General features: G+C 39.2%; 1 protein-coding gene across 2 annotated transcripts; it reads left to right on the top strand.

The window, feature by feature from the left end:
- The first annotated feature begins 13,995 nt into the window (after window positions 1-13,995).
- Window positions 13,996-20,428, top strand: LOC114318377 (sorting nexin 2B). 2 transcript variants are annotated; one of them, XR_003649002.2, is made up of 6 exons: window positions 13,997-15,506; window positions 15,614-15,823; window positions 16,137-16,397; window positions 18,658-18,744; window positions 18,967-19,053; window positions 19,900-20,428. XR_003649002.2 is itself a non-coding variant. In XM_028265251.2 (5 exons), exons 1-5 carry the CDS (start codon window positions 14,427-14,429, stop codon window positions 19,978-19,980), a joined length of 1,719 nt encoding a protein of 572 aa, XP_028121052.2. In that variant the 5' UTR covers window positions 13,996-14,426; the 3' UTR covers window positions 19,981-20,428. The 2 variants fall into 2 exon arrangements, 1 of the variants encoding a protein (XP_028121052.2); XM_028265251.2 differs by lacking the exon at window positions 18,967-19,053 and having other exon boundaries at window positions 13,996-15,506.
- The last annotated feature ends 6,364 nt before the right edge of the window (window positions 20,429-26,792 follow it).

The raw sequence follows: 26,792 nt of genomic DNA, 5'->3' as shown, positions 1-26,792 counted from the left end.
CGGAAACCCGTCGTGAACATCAACCAAATCACTTACACAGAAACACGATTCGTATTCCTAGGGTTTCGCCATCCCAAATTCCTAATTAGAAACACATAAAGATGAGTTAACATTACCAAATCCAGCAACATCACAAAAACACCATTTCAGTGCATTAACATTAGGAATATACTATTTTCCATATGATCTCTTCCGTGAACATCGTAACTGATGTCAAACTAAAACAGGCTACAATTAGGTTTTTGGGTACTAATGTAATTACAACATTTTTTAATCCCTAAATTACCCACAGATTACACACATCACCCTCTAACATCACGTGCAAATATGTAATTTCATATAAAACGGGACTTTTTAGTCTATAAGAAAATACACAGGACTAAATAGTGCACAAGTTCCTATTTTGGGATTTATTGGTGCATTACCCTATTATTATTTGATTTACAAAATTTAAAATGTAATTAAGAACCCACTAAGTTAAAAATAAATAAATAGCGCATGTTTGATTTAGGGGATTTTTTTTAAGGGTCCCTGGTATTACGATTTTATAGCATAAAAGGCATCTAATATTTTTATAATGTCTAAGATCCCTCAACATCGATCCAGAGAGAATTCAATCCAGAGAATTTCTTTGGACTTCCCAAAAAAATTTTCTCCAAGAATTTCTCTGGACTTCCCACTCTCCAAAGATATTCTGGGAATCCAATAATTTCTTTGGACTTCCCACTCTCCAGAGAAATTATAGATTTTCCAGATAAATTCCTAACTCAAGCCTTCATCATTTTCTTGAATTCTTCAAAATTAACACATCTATTGCTATCCCATCAAAACAGACTTGATCAGCTTCATTCTTACACCTCACTTATATTTCATCATTGGCATATATATACATACAAATCTTTCAAAATTTGTATATATATATGTGTGAGTGATTTTTCGATCACACTGCCCAACTCAGTATTCAGCTGGAGAACACTGGCAGAATAGATGACACCTGGCTAACCTGTAACAGAAAAAGAAGATTCTGGCGGTGGTTCGTCCACCTAGGGGCACTCTGACGATCAAGTCAGTATATCTCTCAAAGATAATCAATAATGCTAAACTCAATGCTCAAAGCATAAAATTACGTCCCTTAGACCCACGGGGGTGCCTCTCTTTTATAGTTTACCTCAATCCTAATCTCAATAGAAGCCTGACTTCTATGGATTCCTATTCAGTACTTACATTGGACTCCTTAAGAGATAAAGATAAACTCCCTAAGAGCTTTATCCTTATCTTGGCTAAATCTCCTCTTTACTCTAGGACTCTTGTCCCTTATCTTTTCTCCGCTTATCTCGGATTCTGATATCTTCAGAGATAATCCTCGGCTATGCCGAGATGACCTCGGCATATAGACTAGGACACGTGGAACCTCGGCTGACACGTCGGCGTCACCTTATCACGTGTTGGTACTCAAAAATATATCCCTACAACTGCTCCCTTGGTTCTATTACCTCGGTATTCTGAGGTGATGGAACCTATATCACTCATTTTTTCCAGTACGTCGGTTTACAGTATCTCAGCTGAGATCATTATTTTGGCCGACATGTCTTTGTTGAAGAACAAAAACTTCAAGAACCCTTTCACGCGTATGAGCTGTCATACATCATAATTCAACCGTTTTTAACCACGTGTTTCTTTCTTACTGGTTCGTACCTGTGACGCGTCCGTAAGCCGTCTCTTTTTCACGTGCGCCATTTGACGCATACGTTCTTCTAGGCGTATTGATTACTTTTTGCCGCCGTTTTCATTTTTAACAAAACATCTCTTCGATTTTTCCCTTTCACCTTATTCTCGTTTCTGAAAAACTTTTTCTCTCTCTAGCTTTTCTCATTTCTTTCATTGTTCCAGACCTCAAGCTCTGCAACGGCCCTCATTCTTCCTCCCGGTGAAGCTTCCGCCGCCTTGTTACTTCTGTAACCATCGTCTGACTTCGGCGATCCTTACACCGGCTTTATTTTTTCTGGTAAGCAACTGTTCCTTCTTATTTCAGTTCTTGATTGTTTTTCTGGAACTTGTTGTTATTACTGCCTCATTTGAATGTTCAATTTATGAATCTGAATGCGTTTATTCCATGGTTTGGCCCTTACCCATATCTTGAACACACGCACTATTTCACCACTTCCCTGTATTTTTGCCACTAATCTTGGCCCTATATTTCTTGTATTCTTTATGCTCTTGATAAACCATCTTTGTTCTTGATTTTGAAACTCTGTTCTTGCTTTCTGTTTTTTGTGTCTTTTCCAGATCTGTGCCTTTGATCTTTATCTCCATAGTTTTAGGTTTGGGATTTATTTGTAGAACCCACATTTTTGGGCAAAACTGAAACATCCCTTACAAATTTCTGCACCAGCTCAAACCTAGGTTTTTGCCGAGGTCCCAATAACCCTTTTTTTGATACATCTTCTTTCTGAAATCCAATACCTTTAGTTATCCCGATATCATAGGTATGTGGAAACATCGGGTAGACACCCCTTCTAAGCTAGACTTTTTTAGGCACGAGTTTGAAATCCCAGCCGATGTAAATCTGAGGTTGGCTGGAGATGATGACTCCATCATGCCTACAGACAACTCCATGCCCTTCCCTGTGGTTGCATTTATTGAGTGTGGACTTCGGTTTCTACTTGACCCTTTTTTCTGTAAAATCCTTCACTTCTATAAGTTGAACCCAATGCAACTCGTCATCAATTCTTACCGAGTTATTACTAGTACCATAGCTTTAGTCAAACAAGAGAATGCCAGGATTACACTTGCCGATTTTCAGTACTGTTATACTATGTGTCGCCTTAGAAAAGACACGGACTATGTCTATTACCTTAAGCCGAGATCCACCGAATATAAAATTGTAGCCGACCTCCCAGACTCCAACAAGGGAGCTGGAGACGATTACTTCATTATCTTGGGCAATTGGGAGTTTCAACCAAACGACGACCTCCATCTTTATCCCTTAAGCCGAACTGTTTTAGGGGAAGGAACTGGTAAGGGCCCCCTTCATAAATTTTATTATCTTCTTGCATAAAGTTTTCAATATTCTTGTTCTAATGTCTGTGCTGTTTTTATCTTTGCAGTTCTTCCTCAGCCACCCAAGAATTTTTGCCAATCCTTCTATCCCAGCAAGGATTTGAAAAAACTTCTGAACTTGCCAATTCACAAACGAAAGGCGCCTCTGCTCTTCAACTTTATTCCAACATACAGGTCTACTTTGCCCGACGTCCCTAGGAGAAAGAAAAAAAAGCCTTTCTCCATCATTTGCTACAACTCCACAGACTGCGACCACATCTCAGACAGATCAAGGGTCAACTTCCGATCCAGCTGATTAACCGTCCACCTCAGCTCCATACTTAATTCCAATATCCCAACGCCGCCGTCGACGCCGATCAGTTTCTTACGTCGAGATGGGTTGCCAAAAACCGGTTGCAAAAGATCTTCTGGCCAGCATTCCGTCATCCGTTGATGATCAACCAGCACAAACCCAACCTCCACCGAAGCCGAAAAGAATAAAGAAGGCTCAACCAAAGGCTAAGGTAACTTAGGTTGAGTCTGAAGACGCCTTGTCTATTTCAAAGTTGGCTGAGAGTGACAAACCTCAACCCTCTGTTGGGAAGAGGCGCTCTGAAGCCCAACCATCAGAATCCCCAAAATCCAAAAAGCCGAAGTCATCCTCCGCTACAACTTCGGGGTCTAAGAAGCCTACTGCCCCTTGGGCCCTCGAAATTACTTTGGAGGATAAGCCAGTCATGGCAAATGATAGTGCCAAGGATATTAATGTCGGCGTTACGCTCAGTACTGCTCTTCTGCTACCAGGCGATCTGGAGCGAAATGCCGAATTGAGCGAATACGAAAACTATGCGTTGATGCTTCAACGCTCTGTTCAAGTAAGTGTCTTTCATCTGGCATTTTTTTCCCTTTCTTTTTTATACTTAGAAGTTTTTGCAATAACTTTTACCTTGTGTTTTCTTCAGGCTATCCAGCATGCCTACTCTTTTTCTGTTCAATCTTTTGAAAATCGGCAGAAGCTGGTCGATATGAAGAGGGAGTTCTCTTCTCTTCAAAATACCAATAAAGGCTTACAGTCAAAAATGAAGAAGCTGGAAGACCAAGCTGAGGCCGCCATCAAAGCCCAAATTGATGCCGAGGAAAAGGCTGAATCTGCCGAGGCCATCAGGAAGGTCTCTGAGGCCTAAAGAAAAGAGGCCGATGAGAAGATGGCCCAAGCAGAAAAAGAGCTTCAAGAAGCCTTGGCCACGAAAGAAGCTGAAATCAAGGATGTCGACGAGAAGGCATACGCTCAAGGAATGGCTGATGTCACGGAGGCTTATGAACTTCAAGTAAGGTAGGCATGCAACAAGGGTTTCACCCTTGGTTGGATGTCTCTTCTAAAGAAGCTCAATGTCCCCGAGGACTTGCCCTTCAGAAATGCCGACCTCATTCCTCTTCCATTCCCTCTATCTCCACCTCCAAGTCAAGACGTCGGCGAATCTGAGTTTGAGGATGGTGATGAGGATGAGGATGAGGCTTTGGTGAGAAAATCCAAGGATGCTGATGGGGCCAAGTCCCCTCTTCAGAAGGAGCAAATCCTAGACTTGACTCAAGATGAGGAAGGTGATGAGGTTCCCAAAGACGCTGCACATGAGAAGGTATCAGCCGACGTCCCATTAGCCGACAAGAGTATTGAAGAAACTTTGCAAGAAATTGATGCTGAGCTAACGGCGAAAAAGGCGGCTGAGGTTACTTCTCAACAATCGTCTGAACTTCAAATTCAATCAACCGCTACTGGGGAGGAGTCTTAGCTTTATATTTTTCTTTTCCTTTCTTGTACTTTTGCTTCTTCTTTATCTTTTAAAACAATGTAAGCTCTTTGTATGGCCGATGTTCCCTTTTTTCGGTGAATACTAATACAACTCTCCTTTACTGATTGCTTGTACTTTTTGTCTTTTCTTGACTGCTCTGGCGTGATTCTATACTTAGAATATTCTGCATGTCTTTCACATACTCTTCCTTCCTTGTACAATCTTCTCGGGGTGACACACCTCAGATAGACAAACTTCTTTTAACAAGTGTTGAATATTATACTGGTTTAACTCAACTTGTAATTTGCTACAAATTTCAACACGTGTTTTAACAATGACTTCGGCTTAATCTCAACTTGTAAATTGTCCACAAATTTCAACAAGTGTTAAACAAATGATTTTGGTTTAACTTAACTTGTAAATTGTCCACAAATTTCAACAAATGTTAAACAAATGATTTCGGTTTAACTTAACTTGTAAATTGTCCACAAATTTCAACAAGTGTTAAACAAATGATTTCGGTTTAACTTAACTTGTAAATTGTCCACAAATTTTAACAAGTGTTAAACAAATGATTCCGGTTTAACTTAACTTGTAAATTGTCCACAAATTTCAACAAGTGTTAAACAAATGATTTCGGTTTAACTTAACATGTAAATTGTCCACAAATTTCAACAAGTGTTAAACAAATGATTTCAGTTTAACTTAACTTGTAAATTGTCCACAAATTTCAACAAGTGCTAAACATATTCTTCTTCTCTCTGCCCCATAATATGAACCTGAGTTCCACTTGGATTCTCATTATGCATGTATTTTAGAGACAATGTCAAGTATCTTAAAAAGAGAACTGAATCTTTTTTTATTTACTTCGGCAAATGGCAAAGGAACAAAGAAATTCTAATGATAGAAAAATTTCAAATTGCAAGTGTTCCAAGGTCTTGGCAACTCTTTGCCCTCATTATCTTTAAGCCGATATGCCCCATTACCTAGTACCGAGATGATTCTGTAGGGTCTTTCCCAATTTGGGCCAAGCTTGCCCTCTCTGGGATCCTTCTTATTGCCGACGACTTTCCTCAGGACTAGGTCGCCGACTTGAAACTCTCTTGGATTGACCTTCTTGTTATAAGCTTTTGCAAGTTGCTGCTGGTATGCTGCAAGCTGGATTGCAGCTTTCTCTCTTCTTTCTTCTAAAAGATCCAGATCTCGAGCTAAGAGTACATAATTAGTCCCGTTTTCTACTCCCTGGGTTCTGATTCCTGGGATGCCGATCGCTAGCGGAATGACTGCTTCTGTGCCATAAGCCATGGCGAAGGGGGATTCTCCTGTTGATCTTCTCGGTGTAGTCCGATATATCCAGAGTACATTGGGCAATTCGTTTACCCACTTGCCTTTTGTTGTCTGCAGCCTCTCCTTTATTCCATCCAAAATTACTTTGTTGGATGCTTCTACTTGTCCATTGCTTTGTGGAAAGTTTGAGGTTGAAAAGTAGTTTTTGATCTTGAACTTTGCACAGAAGTTTTTGATTAGCTTGCTGTCAAATTGAGTTCCATTGTCTGCAACAATTGCTCTCAGAATCCCAAATCTGGTGATGATGTTTCTCCATATGAAGTTCTTGACATCCACATCTCGGATCTTGGCAAGAGATTCTACTTCTATTTATTTTGTGAAGTAATCTGTTACTACCAGCAAGTACTTTCTTTGTCCAGTTGCTTAGGGTAATTGGCCAACAAGATCCATGCCCCATTGGGCAAATGGCCAAGGACTGGATACAAGGTTCAGGTTAGCAGCTGGCTGGTGTATCAAAGGTGCAAACCTTTGGCATTGTTCACACTTCTTCACGTAGGCTTCTACATCTTTCTGCATGTAAGGCCATCAATACCCCTGGGTAATGGCCCTGTGAGCTAGTGATCTGCCCCCAGCGTTGCTTCCACAAATTCCTTCATGGATTTCGTATAAAAAATCTTCAACCTGTAAAGGGTGTGCGCACCTTAAAAGGGGTCTAGTGAAGGATCTTCTGTAGAGGTGTCCCTCTACTGTTAGACTTAATCTTGCCGACTTCAATCTGATCTTGTGTGCCTCCTTGCGGTCGTCTAGCAGCTTTTCTTCTTTTAGGAACGCAATAATTGCGTCCATCCAGCTTGATCCCATGTCTACGCACATTGCTTCATGTTCTGTGGTTGCTGGTTCAATGCTCGGGCTCGATAGGTAGTCAATCATTATTGTCCTTGCTTTTCCAGGTTGTACTGCACTAGCTAAGTTAGCCAACGCATCGGCGTGGCTGTTATCATCTCGGCTTACCTGAAGTAGTCGGCAGTTTTGAAACAGGACTGACAGTCTGATTACTTCTTTTGCGTAGGCCGACATTCTTTCATCTCGGGCTGCAAACTCGCCTGTTGTCTGGTTAATTATCAATTGTGAATCACAAAAAACTATTACCTCATCTGCTTGCACTGCTGTTGCTACCTTCAGTCCTGCAATGAGTGTTTCATACTCTGCTTCATTGTTTGAGGCCTTGAATCCTAAACGAATTGACTGTTCTAGTACCTGCCCATCTAGGGATATCAATGCTACTCCCGCCCCCGCTCCTTGTCGGTTTGAACTCCCATCAACAAATAGTCGAAAGGAGTCACCGATGTAGATGCTTCAGGGTCTGAGTTTGTCCTCTTTCCTTTGTTCTTTCGCCTTTGGCTGTGCTTCTCTTTGCTTGGTTGGATATCACTTATCCTGGCTCAACGGAGCCCGATGTTTGATGGATTCTGGTGTGAACTCGGCCACAAAATCAGCCAGAACCTGGCCTTTGATTGTTGTCCTTAGCCTGTACTCCAGGTCATACTGGCCTAGGGTGACTTCCCATCTGGCTATTCTTCCTGTCAAGTCTCCTTGTTGTAGTAAGGATTTTAAGGGGTGTTCTGTTAGCACCATAATTTTATGGGCCTGGAAGTAATGGTTCAACTTCTTTGAAGCCATTACTAAAGCTAGTGCCAATTTCTCTAAGGGTAGATACCTCGTTTCTGTATCGGCTAGGGTTTTGCTTACATAGTAAACAGTCCTTTGCTCCCATTTTTCTTCTCGGATTAGTACTGCACTTAGTGCATGTTCTGAAACGGCTAAGTACAGAAACAGATCATCCCCTGGTTCTGGATTTGAGAGAACTGGAGCTGTGGTCAAGTACTTCTTCAGATCGGACAAAGCGGCTTCGCATTCTTCTGTCCACAAGAAGTCTGTGGCTTTCTTCACCAAGTTAAAGAAAGGTCTGCACTTATCTGAGCTTCTGCTGATGAATCTATTTAGGGCTACGGCCCTTCCAGTTAGCATCTGCACTTGTTTTGCCGACGTCGGGATTTTCAACTCTAGGATGGCTTTGATTTGATCTGGGCTGGCCTCGATGCCGTTTCTAGTCACCAGGTATCCTAAAAACTTACCAGATCCAACTCCAAATGCACACTTCGATGCATTGAGTCGGAGCCGATATGTTTTAAGGATTTTAAAGACTGCTTTTAGATCGGCAAGATGACCCTCAGGCTCCTTGGTCTTAACGACCATGTCGTCGATGTAGACTTCTACTGTTCAGCCAATCAAGTGTTTGAACATTTTGGTTACGAGCCTTTGGTAAGTTGCTCCTGCGTTTTTTAACCCGAAAGGCATTACTCTGTAACAGTACAGGCCTTTTGGGGTGATGAACGCAGTCTTCTCTTCGTCTGGGAGATACATGGCTATCTGGTGGTACCCCCTGTAGACATTTAGGAAACTCATTCTTTCATGCCCTAAAGTGGCATCTACTAGCTGGTCAATCTTGGGTAGAGGAAAGCTATCTTTGGGACAGGCTTTGTTGAAGCTGGTAAAGTCCATGCAGACCCTCCATTTACCGTTCTTCTTCTTTACCACCACTGTATTGGATAGCCATGTTGGGTAGTGTACTTCTCTAATGGCCCTGGCCTCCAGAAGTCTATCTACTTCTTTTTTTACTACTTCAACGTACACCAACGTCGGTCTTCTGGCTCGTTGAATTATAGGTTTGGCCGACCTGTCAACATTCAGTTTGTGGCAAGTGACCTCGGGGTCAATGCCAGACATTTCATAAGGTGTCCAAGCGAACACCTCGACATTTGCTCTCAAAAAAGTTTTCAACTCATTTTTCTCTTTTTCGGCTAAGCCCGAGCCAAGAAGAAAGAAGCATTCTTCATCCCCATCCTGGACGAGGATTTTCTTCAGTGCCTCTTCGCTCTTCTCGGCGGGCTCCTTGTCGACATCTTCTAGGACTTCCACGTCCTCATCTTCAATTTCTGCCTTTTCTGGCTCTCGTATGCTGCAGGTAGATTTCATTGCTGCCATGGAGCAATTCTTCGCCTGTAGCTGATCGCCTCTGACTTCCTCTATCCCATGCTCTGTTGGGAATCACAATAGTTGATGCAAATGTTGAGGGAACTGCCCCCATTGCATGCAACCAAGGCCTTTCCAAGATGATGTTGTAAGAGAAGGGTGTGTCGATGATGGTGAATTCTGTCTTGATCTTTCTGGTGCCAGCCTGCACCTCCAAGCTTACTGTTCCCAGTGGCCATGTCGGCGTTCCATTGAACCTAACCATTGGGCCATTGGATTGTTCCATATCATCTGGGTGAAGGCCGAGCTCCTTGTAACATTGGACGTACATAATGTCACAAGAGCTGCCTTGGTCAATCAGGATGCATTTCACTTAGCACTCCCCAACCTGGAGGGATACTACCAAGGCATCATTGTGCGGATGTTGGACCATCTCTAGGTCAGCTTCAGTAAAGGTTATCATTGGTTGCTAGTACTCTTCTGCCCGATGTCTTTTCTCCCCGACTTGGTAGACATGTTGCAGGTGCTTTACTTTCTGGGTCTCTCCTCGGATTTCGTTTTCGTTGACCTTCGAGTGGATTACGTTGATTACCCGAGGTCCTCCTGTCTGCAGTTGCTGTGCTGGGGGGGTGGGGCTGCTGGTGCCTGAGGCAACCTTGCCCGTTCTTTCCTTGTCTTGGTCTCATCGACAAGGTCTCTCAGATGTCCTTGTCTCACCAGGTTTTCCAAATATGTTTTCAGGGCTCTACAACCCTGGGTTGTATGCCCATCTTCATTGTGGTAGGCACAATACCTGCCAATGTTTCTTCCCATGAACTCTCCTGGAGTCCTCTCTGGCATTCTGAAATAGGGTTGGTTTCGAATTTGATCCAGGACTTTGGGAATTGGGATTCGGAACACAATTGTTACTGCTTGTGTGGCTCTCAGTTTTGCCTCTTGCCTGCTCGTTCCATTGTTACATCAGCCTCGCTTCGGTGAGCCGTTTCCTTTCTCCTGTTTTATCTCCTTGGTTCCCGACGTGTCTTCTTCGGCTCTGGCGTACTTCTCGATTCTTGCCATGAGCTCTTCCATACTTTTTGGTAATGTCTTTGCCAAAGACTTTCGTAGTGGACAGTTGTCTTTCAAGCCGTTCTTGAAAGATATGACTGCCACCTCTTGATTACATTCGGGTATTCGATTGAACACCTCATAGTATCTTTTTGCATAGGCCCTAAGGCCTTCATCCTTGCTGATCTTTAGAGCCATCAATGCGTCCATCCTTAATGGCTGCAGTTTGTTTGTCACAAACCTGGCCACAAATATCTCGGCCAGGCCTTCCCAAGTCTTCACGCTTCCCTTCGGTAGTTTGTGGAACCAATCTGATACAATCTCCCCGAAGGATGAGGGAACACTTTGTAGAGTAACGGCTTGTTCCCACTATACAATGCCCTTGAATTCAAATATAGTCCAACGTGGAAGTTGGGGTCTAACTTACCATCGTATATTTGAAATCTCGGCATACTAAATCGCTTTGGTGCCTCAAATCTGTCTAATTCCACCGCGAATGGTGTCCTCGGCTTATCTGGAGAGGTTACCTCGGCTTCGGCATTCTGTTGCTTCCTCTTGAGGTAATCTCTTAAGTCTTCTTTGCTTCGCCCAGGAGCTCGGCTATCTTTCGACTTCAGTCTTTTTGGTATACTACTCTTGGCCTTGTGGTGAGCCCTTTTCGATCCTTCTCCATGAGTTGTGTCGACGCACAGTGCCTGCCCCTGAACATGCCGACGTCCTTTGGGGTCTGCCTCCTTTGTGCGATGCGTCCTCCGTGATCCTTCTCTTCTTGATTCTCTTCGTCCGTCCTCCCTAGAAGGTCGGTGAGAGTATCTCTCGTTTCCGTTGTGCTGAGGGACTACGGGGATTGTTTTCTGTCCTCCCTTCTGGGTATTGGCCGCTGGAATCGGCGTGTGCCTGCAGCGGGAATGGTGGTTGCATGACGTTATTTTGCATCATGAAATTGACGACCGACTGTAGGTCTGCCAATTTGTTTGCCATCTTTTTTACCTCTTTGTCCCTCCGTAGGCACCTATCCTTCCAAACCTGGAGGTCGTCTTCGTTGTAGTACCTGCTTTGATCAGGTTTCTTTGGTGCGTCGCTAGTCTGGCCGACGTCTTTCGCTCCGTGATTCTGGTCACGAGTTTCTGTGTTCGACCTTTCTCCTTCTCCATCAAGGTCAATAGGTTTCTCACTCCCAGTAGAAGTGTCGTCCCCAATCTTTTCCTTCTGTCCGTTACTGGCCATCTATTTTACTTTCGTTCCTACAGATGGCGCCAAATTGTGTGAGTGATTTTCCGATTACACTGCCCAACTTAGTATTCAGCTGGAGAACACTGGCAGAATGGATGACACCTGGCTAACCTGTAACAGAAAGAGGAGATTTCGGCGGTAGTTCGTCCACCCGGGGGCACTCCGACGATCAAGTCAGTATATCTCTCAAAGATAATCAATAATGCTAAACTCAATGCTCAAAGCATAAAATTGCGTCCCTTTGACCCACGGGGGTGCCTCTTTTTTATAGTTTACCTCAATCCTAATCTCAATAGAAGCCTGACGTCTATGAATTCCCGTTCAGTACTTATATTGGACTCCTTCAGAGATAAAGATAAACTCCCTAAAAGCTTTATCATTATCTTGGCTAAATCTCCTCTTTACTCTAGGACTCTTGTCCCTTATCTTTTATCCGCTTATCTCGGATTCCGATATCTTCGGAGATAATCCTCGGCTATGCCGAGATGACCTCGGCATATAGACTAGGACACGTGGAACCTCGACTGACACGTCGGCGTCACCTTACCACGTGTTGGTACTCAAAAATATATCCCCACAATATATATCGATATTTGGTTGTTGCTGACTGTTTATGTGCTTTGTGAGTTCAGTGAGATTATAAATGGATGATTATTGATTATTGCAATTAGGATATCATAGTTCACTATCTTAGTGAGTTGGTTATCTATGTTGATGAATCTGCCTCATCTTTGTGAGTGGTGATGCAGTGTAGATCTTGGGGATTTAAGCACTGTTGTATTTTGTGTTCCATAGTGGGTTTGTGGCTTCGGCAATGGCAAGTTTTCTCCAACGTTGGTTTCAGATTCTTCTTTGGCGCGGGCTTTTGTCTACTCTGGCCTGAGTTTCACTCAACTCCAACGCTGGGTTGCTCTGGTTCTGATCGCTAACACTGTTGCTACAGTGAGCGTGAAATGTTTGTTGATGTAGGTGTTTCTTGGTGGTGTTGTTAGAGATTGAGTGTCATGGTTGAGAGAGTCAAGTTTCTCTATGATATATGGGTGTGAAGTTGATGGATTTTAGATATCATAAAATAATATTGTGGATCTTTTACATTATTAAAAATGAGAGAGAGATTTTAGACTAATTTTCCCTTTGATTTATCTCTCAAAATATGTTTTTAGAAAAAAAAAATTCAAAAATATGTTTGGTTGAAATTGAAAAAATTCAAAATTCAAAATTACTTTTCTTTTTACTACACATCAATCAATTATTTTTTTATTTCTCATATTTTATTCTCAATTATTATTTTTTTCTCACGTCCATCTATTGAGCTACCAAAAAATATTATTTTTTAAACAAAACAATTAAAATAAAAATTATTTGGCCATTTATTTAAAATTAACAAAATTTTTTAAAATAAAATTAATTTGTCAATGTAATTTTAAACAAATAAAAAAGTAGTTTAAAACAAAACAATTAAAAAAAATTCCAACCAAATATACAATCCAAAGTAATTTTAATGAATATTTTTTTTAAAAAAAATAAAATATATTTTTAATATTTTAAATAAAAAAAATAATTTAGGAATTTTTTGAATTTTTTAAATATAAAATTTATTTTTTTCAATAATTATTTTTTTGAATTGAATTTTAAAAAGAGTTTGATTGTGAGTTTTGAATATAATTTTCAATAGAGTTTTGAGTTGTGTATTTGGTCAATTATAAACTTTGAATTAAGTTTTGAAAATCATTTTCAAAACTTATAACCAAACAACTTTTATTTCAAAACTCATTTCAAAAATTCAAAACTTAAAACTTATAACCAAATATTTTTTTTTTTTCGAATCATAATTCAAAAGATCACAGACTCAAAATACAATTTCATTATCAAATTATGATTTAAAACTAAATAAAACGCTACCAAATATATATATATATTTTTTCAAACATTAGGTGAAAATTGTAAAAAAAAAAAAAGAAGTATTGTTTCGGTCTACCGGCCGGATGTTTGGAAGGATGTTCGGATAGACGAATGGTAGATCCAAAAATTTAAAAGCTGTCTAGGAAGATAATCGGACGGATGAACTAGACCAAAATATTCAAAAATTCTTAAGCCTGTGTTTGGCAAGTGAGTTTGCAGGCTTTTTTGGTTATTTTAGCCACAAAAAACAAAATAGGTTATTTTAGCCATAACAAACAAAACATCACATCCAACCCATAATCATTACATTCTTCTCTCACAAAAAAACTCAAAAAGTCAAAAAGCCAAAAAGCCCTTCCCAAACCAAGCTTTTAAGCCCAGGCTAAAATAGCGAAAAAACCAAAAAGTCGACCCACTTCCCAAACGGAGGCTTAGTTTACCAAACATATTTTCAAATGTATTTTAAAATATGATTTGAAATCATATTTTAAAAACTATATTCAAACAGAAGGTTAAAATATAAGAGTAAAATTATGATTTGCAATCTAAACTAAACAAAAAAAATTATTTTAAACTCTAAAATTATTTTCAAAATATATAATTAAATAAATTTTATCTAAAAAATTATTTTTTAAATAATATCTCAAAATACAAACAGAGGCCGTAAATAACAATCATCTTGCGGTTGTAACAAGTGAACGTGTAGCCTAAACCATATCAACGTTATGTTAAGCCTCGATGAACTTCATTCGCATTTCCCATCCAACATTCCACTCTCAAAAATCCAAGCGAAATCCCACACAAGAAAAAGCTCGAGAAAATAAAAACGGACTTTCTCGCGATCCAAACACCGCGTGCCTCCATCTCTGATTTCCCATTCTCCTCTCTCTCCTTCATCTTCTTCCAGCTAGGGCAGGGTTACCACTCCCCCCCCCCCCCCCCCGGCGGGAGCACGATAGCTCCAACCACCGCCCACACGAACCAATCTCTTTTCAATGTCGAGAAAATCCATTCATAGTTTCGTAGATCAGCCAAAGCACTGATTTTTATTGCTTATTCTTCTTCAAATTATTCAAATTTTCTGGCAATAATAAGATGATGGGTTCAGAGAATCAGGGTTTCGAAGAAGCCCATCTCTACGCATCGAGAGAAGAGATGGAGAGCCTCGTCCTCGACGATTCTCTGACCAGCAAATCCTACTCTAATTACAGAAGTGCCATGTCCACTCTCTCCGATTCTCGCCTCCACCACCCTCTCTCTCCGCCGATCATCGCCACCCCCGCCAACACCGATCCCCTCTTATCCCCCCCTCCTCCGCCGCTGTCCAATCTCGAAAACCCTAATTCCCCCACCAATTCCTACCTAGAGCCGTCGTCGTACGCCGCCGTCGTTTTCAACCCTCTCGACGTCGACCACCGCGGAGTGGAGATCAACGGCGATGACGAAAGCCCTAGCAAAGATTTACAGATATCTGTGTCATTTTCGAGATCGACGTTGTCGAGCTCGGAAGAGTATTTGAAGATCACGGTGTCGAATCCTCAGAAAGAGGCGGAGGCTTCGAATTCGATTGTTCCGGGAGGGAACACTTTCGTTACGTATTTGATCACGACGAAGACGAACTTGCCGGAGTTCGGCGGATCGGATTTCTTCGTTCGGAGGCGATTTAAGGACGTTGTTACGTTATCGGATCGATTGAGTGAGGGTTACAGAGGGTTTTTCATTCCGCCGAGGCCCGACAAGAGTGTGGTGGAGAGTCAAGTAATGCAAAAGCAAGAATTTGTGGAACAGAGACGAGTGGCATTGGAGAAATATCTTCGGAGATTGGCTGCACATCCAGTGATCAAGAAAAGTGATGAGTTGAGGGTCTTTTTACAGGTTCAGGGGAAGCTTCCGTTGCCTACTAGCACCGATGTGGCATCAAGGATGCTCGATGGGGCTGTGAAGCTTCCAAAGCAATTGCTTGGGGATTCCGGGAGCGTGATTGGGCCGCAAGATGTTGTGCAGCCTGCAAAAGGGGGAAGAGATTTGTTGAGGATATTCAAGGAGTTGAAACAATCAGTGACTAATGATTGGGGAGGTTCGAGACCGCCTGTAGATGAGGAAGACAAGGAGTTTCTAGAAAAGAAAGAGAGGTTGAGTGATCTTGAGCAGCAAATTATCAATTCCTCTCAGCAGGTGATTTTTACTTTCACGTCATAGCTAAATATGAATATTTTGGGTCTATTTTGATTACTGGTATGTTTGATTGTGATAAAATTGTTTCTTATCTTGTCCACATTTAGGCAGAATCACTTGTCAAAGCTCAGCAAGATATGGGTGAGACAATGGGAGAGTTAGGACTAGCATTTATTAAGTTGACGAAGTTTGAGAATGAGAATGCCATGTTGAACACGCAACGAATACGGGCTGCTGATATGAAAAATGTGGCCACTGCCACCGTCAAAGCAAGCAGACTGCATCGGGAGTTAAATGCACAAACTGTCAAGCATTTGGTAAACTGCCATACCCTTGTTGTGGAATGTAATTTGAACATTGAATTGGATTTGTCTTTTGTTGATAAATTTGTATATACAAGCAGTTCATGTGATGCAATTAAAAATTACTCATTGGGATTAATTAAAGCTGATAGAATATATTTGAAACCGAAGTTTATATGAAACCCTTTTGCCGATCTCAATCATTCATCAACTTTCCAAGTATCAATTTATACCACTTTATTATTTTTTTTTATAATATTTATTGTGGTACTTGTGCTATAAGAGGAAAGTTAACTATTAGAATAATCCCTACAAATTTATGTTGCAGGACACGCTACACGAATATTTGGGGCTAATGTTAGCTGTCAACGCTGCATTTTCGGATCGCTCAAGTGCTTTATTGACAGTACAAACTCTTTTATCAGAATTATCTTCTTTACATTTGAAAGCTGAAAAACTTGAAACTGCATCATCCAAAATATTTGGTGGTGACAAGTCCAGATTTCGCAAGATGGAAGAGTTGAAAGAAACAATAAGAGTCACTGAGGATGCTAAAAGCTGTGCAATCAGAGAATATGAAAGGATCAAGGTATTGCTTTTTCATTTACAATTTGCGGACGTGTGAAACTGTGCGGCTTTTTATTGCTAGTTGTAGAATGTAATGATTTGCTTATAGGCTAAAAATATTGGAATACTGTGCATGGCATTGTGTGCTAAGATCTTCACTTGCTATCAGCATATGCTGACTGTTTGCCTATTGTGCTGCCACTAAATGGATAATTGGAAAGTTCTCAACTCAAATCATCAAAGTCTTAAATTTCCACCATGTCAAGTCAGCTATGCAAATCTCTCTGTTGATCGTTCATATCCAGGGTCACTTTGTTAGTTAATAATATGTAGGTGAATGTTCATGAATTTGGCTTTCTCTGTGTCCTTTACGTCTCGTTGTTGTCAAATGAGCCAATTCACTTTGTGCATAGATATATATGTCCATTCTTTTTTAGAATGATCGAGTTCTTAGAGGATTTTGTAGTCTTGTTCTTAGTTGTTGCTCTTGCTCATCTTTCCTAATTTTCACTCATCAATCATAATAACAGACTGATTTCATTGCTTGTCATTTTTTGGAAATTTTTATTGGTTATTTAATGTTTTATACCATAATGAATGATTGGCCTCATGACAATCTTAGAAGATCTTTCTTTGATTAGAAGTTTCAAAATTAAAACTACTCTGCTCAACTATGCTCCAATCTTGATATAAATATCTTTGATATTATCATTCTTATTCTCAACTTAAAAGGGATGTCAAATCTGTTCCCGTTAGTATGTGACCAAAAAAAAATGAAATATATATATATAATTTTGGGAATTACAGGAGCAAGTGATAGACTGGAGATTAAGATGAGAGAAGTGGAATGATAAAGATTTTAATTGGTTCAGCTTGATGTGATCATGGGTGAAATTCATCTTTCTGGACATTAGGAGACAGATAAAAAAAGAGGGTTGAAATTTAATGCCTCTATTTTGATTTAAAAGGCATGGGACTTGATTCCAGAAGAGTCAGTTTAGTGGTTGTATATGCTGGTGATGGACAGGGAACCATCTTTACTAGATCATTGACTTCCTATCTACTATAACCTTAGCTGACACATTTGTGGTTTTGGCAAAACTGTACCCACTGTACCCATTGTTCATCTGCTTGCTGCCATTAAGGTCAGCAATCCAGTTAGCACATTGTTGTTTCTTGTGAGTATGTACTGGAAACCAAATTGTTGGTAGTTGGCACTCATGATTGTGCTTTCAGTGTTGGACATATCCCAATCTGGAGCGACTTAGTTCAATATCACAACCAACATTTTTTTTATACACTCTAACGTGTTCTTGCGGGAGTGCTTTGTGAAGCCATGGTGCCTTGGATGAGTTTAGCAGCCTCATAGAAGGAAGGTGCTGAATAAGAGAAATACACGAGGGTCTCTCTCTCTCTCATCATCATCATCATTATCATTTTAACATTTCATGGTTTTCGTTGCCAACCTACACACTACACTGAGGAAGAAACTGAAACCTGTGTCAACACGTATCACCACACCATTGCATATAGTTATGCAGTGTTGGACATATGTAGCTTATATATTGTGCTATTTTTTGATCTCTATAGCCTAAATCTAAATCATAAACTGTCGTAAATGTATGCAAGTAAAATCAAAACTGTTCACTGAAACTAAACTTACCTATAAAATTGTTTGAAGAAAAGGAAGATTTTGAAAAAGTTTCCTTCAAACTAAAACTAAAAAGTACAAGTTAAGACGAGTTTCGCAAAAAAAAAAGAGAAAAAATGGAAAAGTTCGAAAACACCCATAATTTTCATATGGTTTTCATTTTTCGTAACAATTTAAAAGTTATAAATTGGGGCATTTTAAGAAAATTTTCCAGAAAAATAGTTTTCTGAAAACAGTTGTCAAATAAAAAATCTCGTTAGTTTGTGTGTTTTTTTCTTCTTTTGAGAACAAAAAACAGAAAACAAAAATGATACCAACATGCCCTATAAGCTTTTATTGGAAGAATAAGATCTGGAAGCGTTTTTAGGTACCTATCAAATATGCATGCTGTAACAATTCATAGTGGTTTGTATTGTTGTGAATGGATTTCACTCTGATCAATAGATGTATTCGTTAACAAGATTACGACCTTGGAGAGTGTTAGATGAAGGTGTTACGTAATTGTATCAGCTAATTTTTTAGACCATGCTAAAAACATGCATTTCTGTTTGATGTAATTTTTATGCTTTTTGTGGGCCACATTTATGAACTATTTTCACCATTTACTTGATGCAATTATATATTCCTGCAGGAAAATAACAGGACTGAAATTGAGAGGCTTGATAGAGAAAGGAAGGATGACTTTGTGAATATGTTGAAGGGATTTGTGATTAATCAGGTACTTTCTGGTGTAGGTTTTATGAGATGGTTTGAACTATCCATGGAACTTACTTGGCAGATAATCATATTAGAGTCCTGTATGTAATAAATTATTATTCTTAACCTGGGCTTTACTTGGTTTGATTAGCATACTTTTGACAGACTTACAATAATAGAATTTAACCCAACTATTGGAGGTTCTGGAATCCATATTTTTTTGTTAATACTGTTTTTATTGAAGGCACATTAATCTCATGAGGGCATGTTTGGTATTGGAGTCTTAGGCCTGGAGCTTCATTAGGAACTTGGAAGATATAGGGAGGACAAAGTAAGTATTAATATATAGGAGTTGGTATTGTTGGTGGTATCATGAAATACTAAGGCCAAGTTTGGCAAGTTGAAAAAAAGTCAAAAAGTCAAAAAATTACTCAAAAAGTTAAAAAGTTATCACTATTCACTAAAAGTCAAAAATTACGACTGCACAACTCTCAATCCTAACTTTCCCCTTCACACTAATTTATACAATTTTTTAATATACATTTTTTCATAAAAAGTCAAAAAGTTAACCCAAACAACCATATTTTTTTCCTCAACTTTTTAGTCAAAAAAGACAAAAAGTGCACTTATTTAGGACAACCCAAACAACACCTAATTCCCCTATAGGAGTTAGGTGTAGAACTTTGTCCATGGACGGTTATGGTGTCTCTAAAAGAAGATCTTGATTGGTTTTCATGCTAACTTTTTTCCTATTGCATTAATGGGTATGAGTTTTCTTGAAACACTGAGTTGTTTGGGTTTGTGCCCTTCAATAAGTGGACACTAGCAACCACTTGTTAGAAAAATGTAAAGAAGACACCATCGTATGTCTTGAGTCAAAACTAGCTACTCTGAAATATGTCGTGTTCACTTCTTATATACATGGTCAGCCACATGAGCATTTCCTTCCCCAGTCAGTCACATCCTTGTCAATGCAATATCTTAATTCTAAGTCCTGCATTATTGTCTTTGTAATGATTTACAAAATTTCATTTAAAATTTCTGTCATTTGCTATCAATATCCATCATTTTAAAGAAAAAAAAATGTGATGAGATCTGATTGTGACATATCTATTTTCTTTTTCCATGTGTTATTCTATGTTCCTGTCTGATGTTTTAACTGTCTTGTGAGCAACAGGTGGCATATACAGAGAAAATTGGAAATGAGTGGGCAAAGGTTGTGGAGGACACTAGTCGATATGCAAAAGAGAGTTCTTGAACTCTGCAAATGTAAAAATTCAGATTTTTAGGTTTTCCTTCCTCCTCTCCTTATATTTTGTGGTTGGAACTATTAGGAAATAGCAACACATTCATCATAAAGATAAGAGAGCATTTGTTAGCCTTTCAAATTTCACTTCTCCCGGTTGTACGTAATAGAGGTTTTACATGCCCCTATACCGTAAGCTTGTTGTAACTTGTTTCTTTTTTTCTTTTTCTTTTTTCTCTTACCCCTCAAGTGGTTTCCGAAACTGGATTCCTGAATTTTGATATGGTAATGGGATAATAATGGGAGAAACAGGAACCACCATTGGGCACAATCACTTTAGCTGCTTAGTGTTACTGCTTGCAAGTACTAATGTTTAATTTTGATCTGAAACTTTGATTGTTTCATTTTCCCTTTGCTCTCATTCTATTCGTATATGAACCAAATAACTCTTTACTGATGATATTGTATATGTCATGATTGAATATATTTACACAGTTTTGAGATGAAATTAAAATCTTTATATATTGGATACAATCTTGCTGACCAGGTGAACTCTGTTTACTGTCAATTCATTTGGTTGGTTTGAATTTCCTTTCATTTATGTTTTTAAGAGGTTTTGATTTCCAAGTTTGCCATGGTTTGCAGAACTTGAGAGGTCTTTGGTGAGTTGACATTTTACCAGCATATTGCATCAATCATTTTATTTGAACCAGTGATCTATGGTCAACCCCCAAAAAATGTTTTCAGATGCAAGTATTAGTGATACTGATATATAATTGAAGTTCAGAAAAAATTGGAAAATATGCGACTTCTACTTATTATTTTATTTGAGTTTTGAATGGTTACAAGTACTAATTGGGCATTTTTATTTTAGATACACTCATGCTTGCGTGATTGTACTCAGATTTTTTTTTATTTTTTATTTTTTTGATTCATATAATTGTCCTCAAAGTCACCCCTTTAAAATCTATGATTACTCATATATAATATATAAAGAGTGATGCACCAACAAATCTTAAATTGTGGACTTATGCACTGGTTGGTTCTGAACGATTTCTTGTAGAGAGGGGGTCCTATTATACACAATATTACCAATAAGGGCTTTCGTAATGTGGTATGGGGCTACAAAGTTATGGCAACAATGGTATTTTATAGAGGGGGAAATTACGAAATTGGGTATAATTCATTTCCTTCCTGGTTGGCGTTGAAGTTGGGGAAATGAAAAGATTCTGGGGATCAACGTTCACTCTGTGAACGTCGGATTTTCCATAGTAGCAGTTTTTGTCATATTTTTTGTAGTAGCAGTTTTGGTGTAACATTCACACCCTCGAAAATGAAGGGTGGAAACCCTAGAACATTAGTTCAGTCATTGATTCGGTAGCTGCTTATACGATTTGTGAAGTGTAAAGTGTGGATCAAACGATGCTTGGTGAATGGCATTTGCAATACCCTGTTTTGGCACGAAAACATTGCGGCAAGGTGTGTAGTAGTAGGACATCGTAACATGATCAGAAATCTATCAGGTATATATTTTGTTATGTTGTTTGATTTTCCAATGTTGTGCGCTATCGTGTTCCGGTTTGCGTATGATGATTGTTTTGTTTATCTGTAATGGTTGGTCACGGTGGTGTATTGTTACTGTGATTTTGGTAACGGGGTGATGTTTGGGGGTAGTTTGTTGGGCAATGTTGTTTGAGGTGGACAGAGTGCGTACACCAAATGGGTAGAAAGAGTAGTTGTCATCTTATGGGTGTGTAAGGATGACAATTTGAAACCGGCTCGATGGGGACTCGACCCCCTGACTCCGAATTGTGCGGGTTTTTCCCGAAAAATGCCCCCGACAGGATGGAGATGGTATTTAAAAATCAATCCCCGAACAGATTTGGGCCGGGGACGGGGATAAGTGTCCCAGCCCCGCACTTGACCCGGCCCCGTCCCCGTCCCCGTCCCCGGCCCGGTTTGTCCCTGAAATGAAATTACTAGTTTACCCCTCTATATATATATACACACACATAGTAACCAAACCAAACCCTCATCTCATCATCTCCAGTTCTGTCTTCCGTCACTCTCTCTCTCTCTCTCTCTCTCTCTTCACTCTACTCTTTCTCTCACTCTCACTCTCACCACTGTCGTGACCCAGTCACAGTCACAGCCACCCATCACGACGCCGATCGTCCTCTTTCAGCCACTGCCTCCCTCCTCTCCCTCCGATCTCCATTGCTGCACTACCTTACGGCGCTGCCTCACGCCGATCTCCCTCATTCCGATCTCACTGTCTCACACCGATCTCCATCACTGCCTCACGCCGATCTCTCTCCCTCCCTCGGATCTGCCTCACGCCGGTCTCTCTGCCTCCTTCCGATCGCCGTCGGCCCTCTATTCCGTCGCTTCTGTCGCCTCCTCCATTCCGAGCTTAGATCTGATGAAGATATGTTAGATTTTTTATTTTTTATTTTTTATTTTTTACATTTGATGAATTATATATTTTTTACATTTGCTGAATTTTTTACATCTGATATACATTTGATGATTATATATACATTTGATGTGTTAGATCAGTTATTGGATGATGTTTATGTTGTTGTTGTTGTTTTTTAATTTTAGTCGGGGAATTATCGGGGTCGGGGAAACCCGATCCCCGTTGGGGAACGGGGGCGGGAGTGGTGATAGGCTCCCCATCAGGGATCGGGACCAGGGACGGGGAAATTTCTACCATCAGGGACGGGGAGTGTGATCCCCGGCCCCGCCCCGGTCCGTTGCCATTCCTATGGATGTGGGAGTATATATGGATGGCAACGGGCCGGGGCGGGGTTGGGGATCGTACTCCCCGTCCCCGATCCCCGACGGGGAGCCTATCACCACCCCCGTCCCGCCCCCAACAGGGATCGGGTTTTCCCGATCCCGAAAATTCCCCGGCCAAAATAAAAAATAAAAAAAAGAAAAGAAAAGAAAAGAAAAAAAAAGAACAACAACAACAACAACACCACCACCACCACCACCACCACCACCATATATTCAACAAAAAAAACAAATCTGAGAAATGAGCATATATATATATTCATCATCAACATTCAACAACATCATCACCAAATAAAAAATAAATATTCAACAACATCATCAACATTCAACAACATATATCTTCACCAGATCTGAGGAGATCGACGGTGATAGAGAGGAGAGGATAGAACTCTGATGATGGCGAAGCGTGACAGAACTCTGACGATTGGCGGTGATGGAGAGGAGATCGGCGGTGATAGAAGGAGGGAGATCGACCGAAGACAGCAGAGGATGAGGTAGATCGGCCGAAACAGCAAAGGATGAGAGAGATCGGCCGAGACAATGGAGGAGGAGGAGGAGGGAGATCGACCGGAGGAGGAGGAGGAGGAGGGAGATCGGCTGGAGGGGGATGAGGGAGATCGGCCGGAGAAGGAGGGAGCCGACGCCGTGAGTAGCAGCAGTTGCACAGAGAGAGAGAGAGAGAGAGAGAGAGAGAGAGAGAGGGGTTGAGAGAATATGAATTTCAGTGAGTGAGATAAGAGAGGCACAGACTCAACTCAAACATATATATATGAGGGGAATATTCGGGGAAGATTCGGGGATTTTTTCGGGGATAATTCGGGCTGGGGTCGGGGCGGGGCCGGGAAACCAATCCCCATCCCTGGCCTGAAAACTGTCGGGGATTTAATTTTTAATACCGTCCCCGGCCCTATGGAGATAATTTTCGGAGAAAACCCGTTCTAATCGGGGTCGGGGGATCGGGTTCCCGTCGGGCCGGGTTTAAATTGCCCTCCCTAAGTATATGATCTGGTTGTTGATGTTTTCACCAATTTTGATTACTGTATTAGTGTGGCTAATGTTATGTTAATGTTTAGTGTTTGGGAGTGTGGATTATGTTAATGTTGAGTGTTGGGGGTGTGGGTAATGTTACACATATAGGCGTTACCATACCAACACACAAAACGAATCACGAAATAGGGAAACAATATCACCCTAGGGGTATTCATGTAACCTAACAACCAACTTATAAACCTTATCAAAAAAAATAGGACTAATTGGTGAATAAAAAAAAAAAAATAGGACTAAATGGTACAACTTTCTCTAACATAGGATTTATAGGTAAATTTTTTATATATAAACCATAGGTGGTGTTTGATAATGATGTCAATTATCTATTTTCTATTTACAAAAGAATAGGAAACGTGTTTTTCATTTGTAAAACAATATTTACAAAATTTGTTTGGTATATAAAAATATCTTGAAAATAAAAATATAAAAAATGTTTATGGAGTTGTTAAAGGTGGTGAAGGGCGGACACATAGGTGGTGGTCGGAGGTAAGAGAAAGAAAAAATTTGTTTTCAAAATAAATAAAAATGTTTTAAAAAAATTTGAAATGAATTTAAACTACTGTAAAAGTAAAAATAATATACTAGTTTTCATTTTCAGTTTTAAAAAATAAAAAAATAAAAAAAAAACTAAGAATTTGAGGAGGATATGTAATATCTAAGGATAAGTGAGATATAATATTTTAAAGGATATGAGATAAATTATACATACTGTGGGGTTACTTATATTAAGTTTGGTTAACATATGATACATAATGGGGTAAAAAAAGGGTAATTATTTTTAACATTTGGATGAAATATGAGTTATATTCGATGGTGGGGGGTATACAACACCATGGGGGTTGGTATTGCATATCTCCCTTTTTACATCATATACTACTAGCATATCACCCGTACTATGCACGGATTATATTTACAATTATCTATATATGTAAATTGTGATTTAAATTTTTTTTTTAAATGTCTTCTTTTTTTCTTTTTTTATATTATATTAAAGTTTAATATTTTGATAATAATCATATGTGTTGGACTTTTCAAGAAATTAAATGTCTTTTTTTTATTATATTATATTAAAGTTTAATATTTTGATAATAATCATATGTGTTGAACTTTTTAAGAAATTTTTTTTATACTTGTTCTTAATGCATTAAAGTGTTATTATGAGGGATAATAATCATATGTGTTGAGACTTTTCAAAAAATTCATATGTGTTGGTCTTCAAATTTTTTTTTTTATGCTTGTTTTTAATGCATTCAAGTGTTATTATGAGGGTAAGACTTGGGAGTTGGGAGAAATTAATAAATGCTAAGATTTTTCTTTTTTTTTTAAATCAAAAAATCAGGAAATTTAGATTAGGAGATTGAAGCTTCGACAAGACTTAGGGTTAAAAATCTCATTTTACTTAATATATAGTATAGATTCGGACTCCTCATATGCAGAACAACCAAACACGAGATATAAGAAAACAAAAGAATATATAAGATTCACCTCATATTATATCTGATCCCACAAACATACCTAGGGATGGCCACGAGGCGAGTTTGTCATTCCCCTTCCTCGCGGACAAACCCCACCCCGCCCCTACCTTACTTCCGTTATGGGTGAAAATTTTCAACCTTATCCCTATCCTTGCGCACACCCTACCACATTTCAAATAGCAAAAATAAATAAATAAATAAGAACCATTTAAATCCTTGGCACACTAAATAATTTTTATTATTTCCATATATATAAACAATGAGACTTTTAGCTTTATTATTTATATTTAAACAAAACACAAATTTTTAATATTTTTTTTATATCTAATTATATTATATATACACATATATATTATTAATTATAATAGGTTGAGTTTATATCGAAAGAGACAATACCTACTCCAGTTATGAGTGATCAAAATATAATCCACTCCATTACTCACATAAGTATCGAAATAGATAAAATTTATGTCATTCAGATGAATATGAACATATCCTATAAATCAGATTAAAATGATCATCCTACCCATATTCGACGTTTATAGGGCCATGCTACAGACCCCCAGTGGGGTGACCCCTACTGACAACCCCCAGTGAGGTGTCACCCCCCTATTGACTGAAAAAAAAAAAAAACAATTTTTGGACCAATGAAAAATGACCCCCAGTCACCCCACTGGCGGTGTTAGGCATTTTTCACGTTTATATCCAATAAACAAACTGGACTAAAGTCTAGGTGCGTCTCCTGGGTTGGATTGATTGCAAATTGCTTTCTACGAAGTCAGATAAAGTGGTCCACTACTGGAGGAGTAGCCCCATTATTGCACATAAAAACAAATAAATAAAATAATCGAATCCTATGAAATGCAATTCTTTTAAGACCGAGTCCAACAAACAAACCTTATCCCAAGTCTCGATTGAAGATTCAAATGCATCGTCAAAATCAAAACACATAACTTGTCTTGTTGGGCCCATCCATACGACCAAAATAAATAAATGAAAAGTAAACAACTTTTGAGAATTTTGAATAAATCAATGTCTGTCTTAGTCTTACATAACATAACACAGGTTAATAGTTTCAGAATTTTAACGGTGGGGATCGTGTGTGATTGGATGCTTCAACGCAAAGTCACTAGAGGGCAGCTAAAATTTTAGTCTTTATAATTGAAAATTAAAAGACAACCTAAATGAGATAAAAAGATTTGGAGAAGGAAAACAATTGACAGTTTCAGAAAAAAAAGTTGACTTCGATATAAACTGTAGTAACAAACATATTATGCCTCCGTGGCAAGTTAGTTTATGAATTTTTTTATTATTTTAATCACAAAAGATAAAATAGATTATTTTAGTCATAACAAATCAAACATCACACCCAATCCATAATCATTACACTCTTCTCTCACAAAAAAAGTCAAAAAAATCAAAAAGTCAAAAAACTATTTTCAAATCAAGATTTTTAGTCCAGGCTAAAATAATCAAAAAAACTAAAAAGTCAAAAAACCAACC

This window comes from Camellia sinensis, chromosome 14, assembly GCF_055761805.1.
Source record: "Camellia sinensis isolate YWXY chromosome 14, ASM5576180v1, whole genome shotgun sequence".
NCBI lineage: Eukaryota > Viridiplantae > Streptophyta > Magnoliopsida > Ericales > Theaceae > Camellia > Camellia sinensis.
The sequence above is the reverse complement of the archived record's forward strand: the minus strand, read 5'-3'. Positions and strand labels throughout refer to the sequence as shown.

Excerpts from the sequence above, each read along its gene's own strand:
- LOC114318377 (XM_028265251.2), top strand. The coding sequence starts at position 14,427 with ATGATGGGTTCAGAGAATCAGGGTTTCGAAGAAGCCCATCTCTACGCA. Across the intron at positions 15,824-16,136 it reads CACAAACTGTCAAGCATTTG|GACACGCTACACGAATATTT; the intron begins GTAAACTGCCAT and ends TTTATGTTGCAG. Across the intron at positions 16,398-18,657 it reads GAGAATATGAAAGGATCAAG|GAAAATAACAGGACTGAAAT; the intron begins GTATTGCTTTTT and ends ATATTCCTGCAG.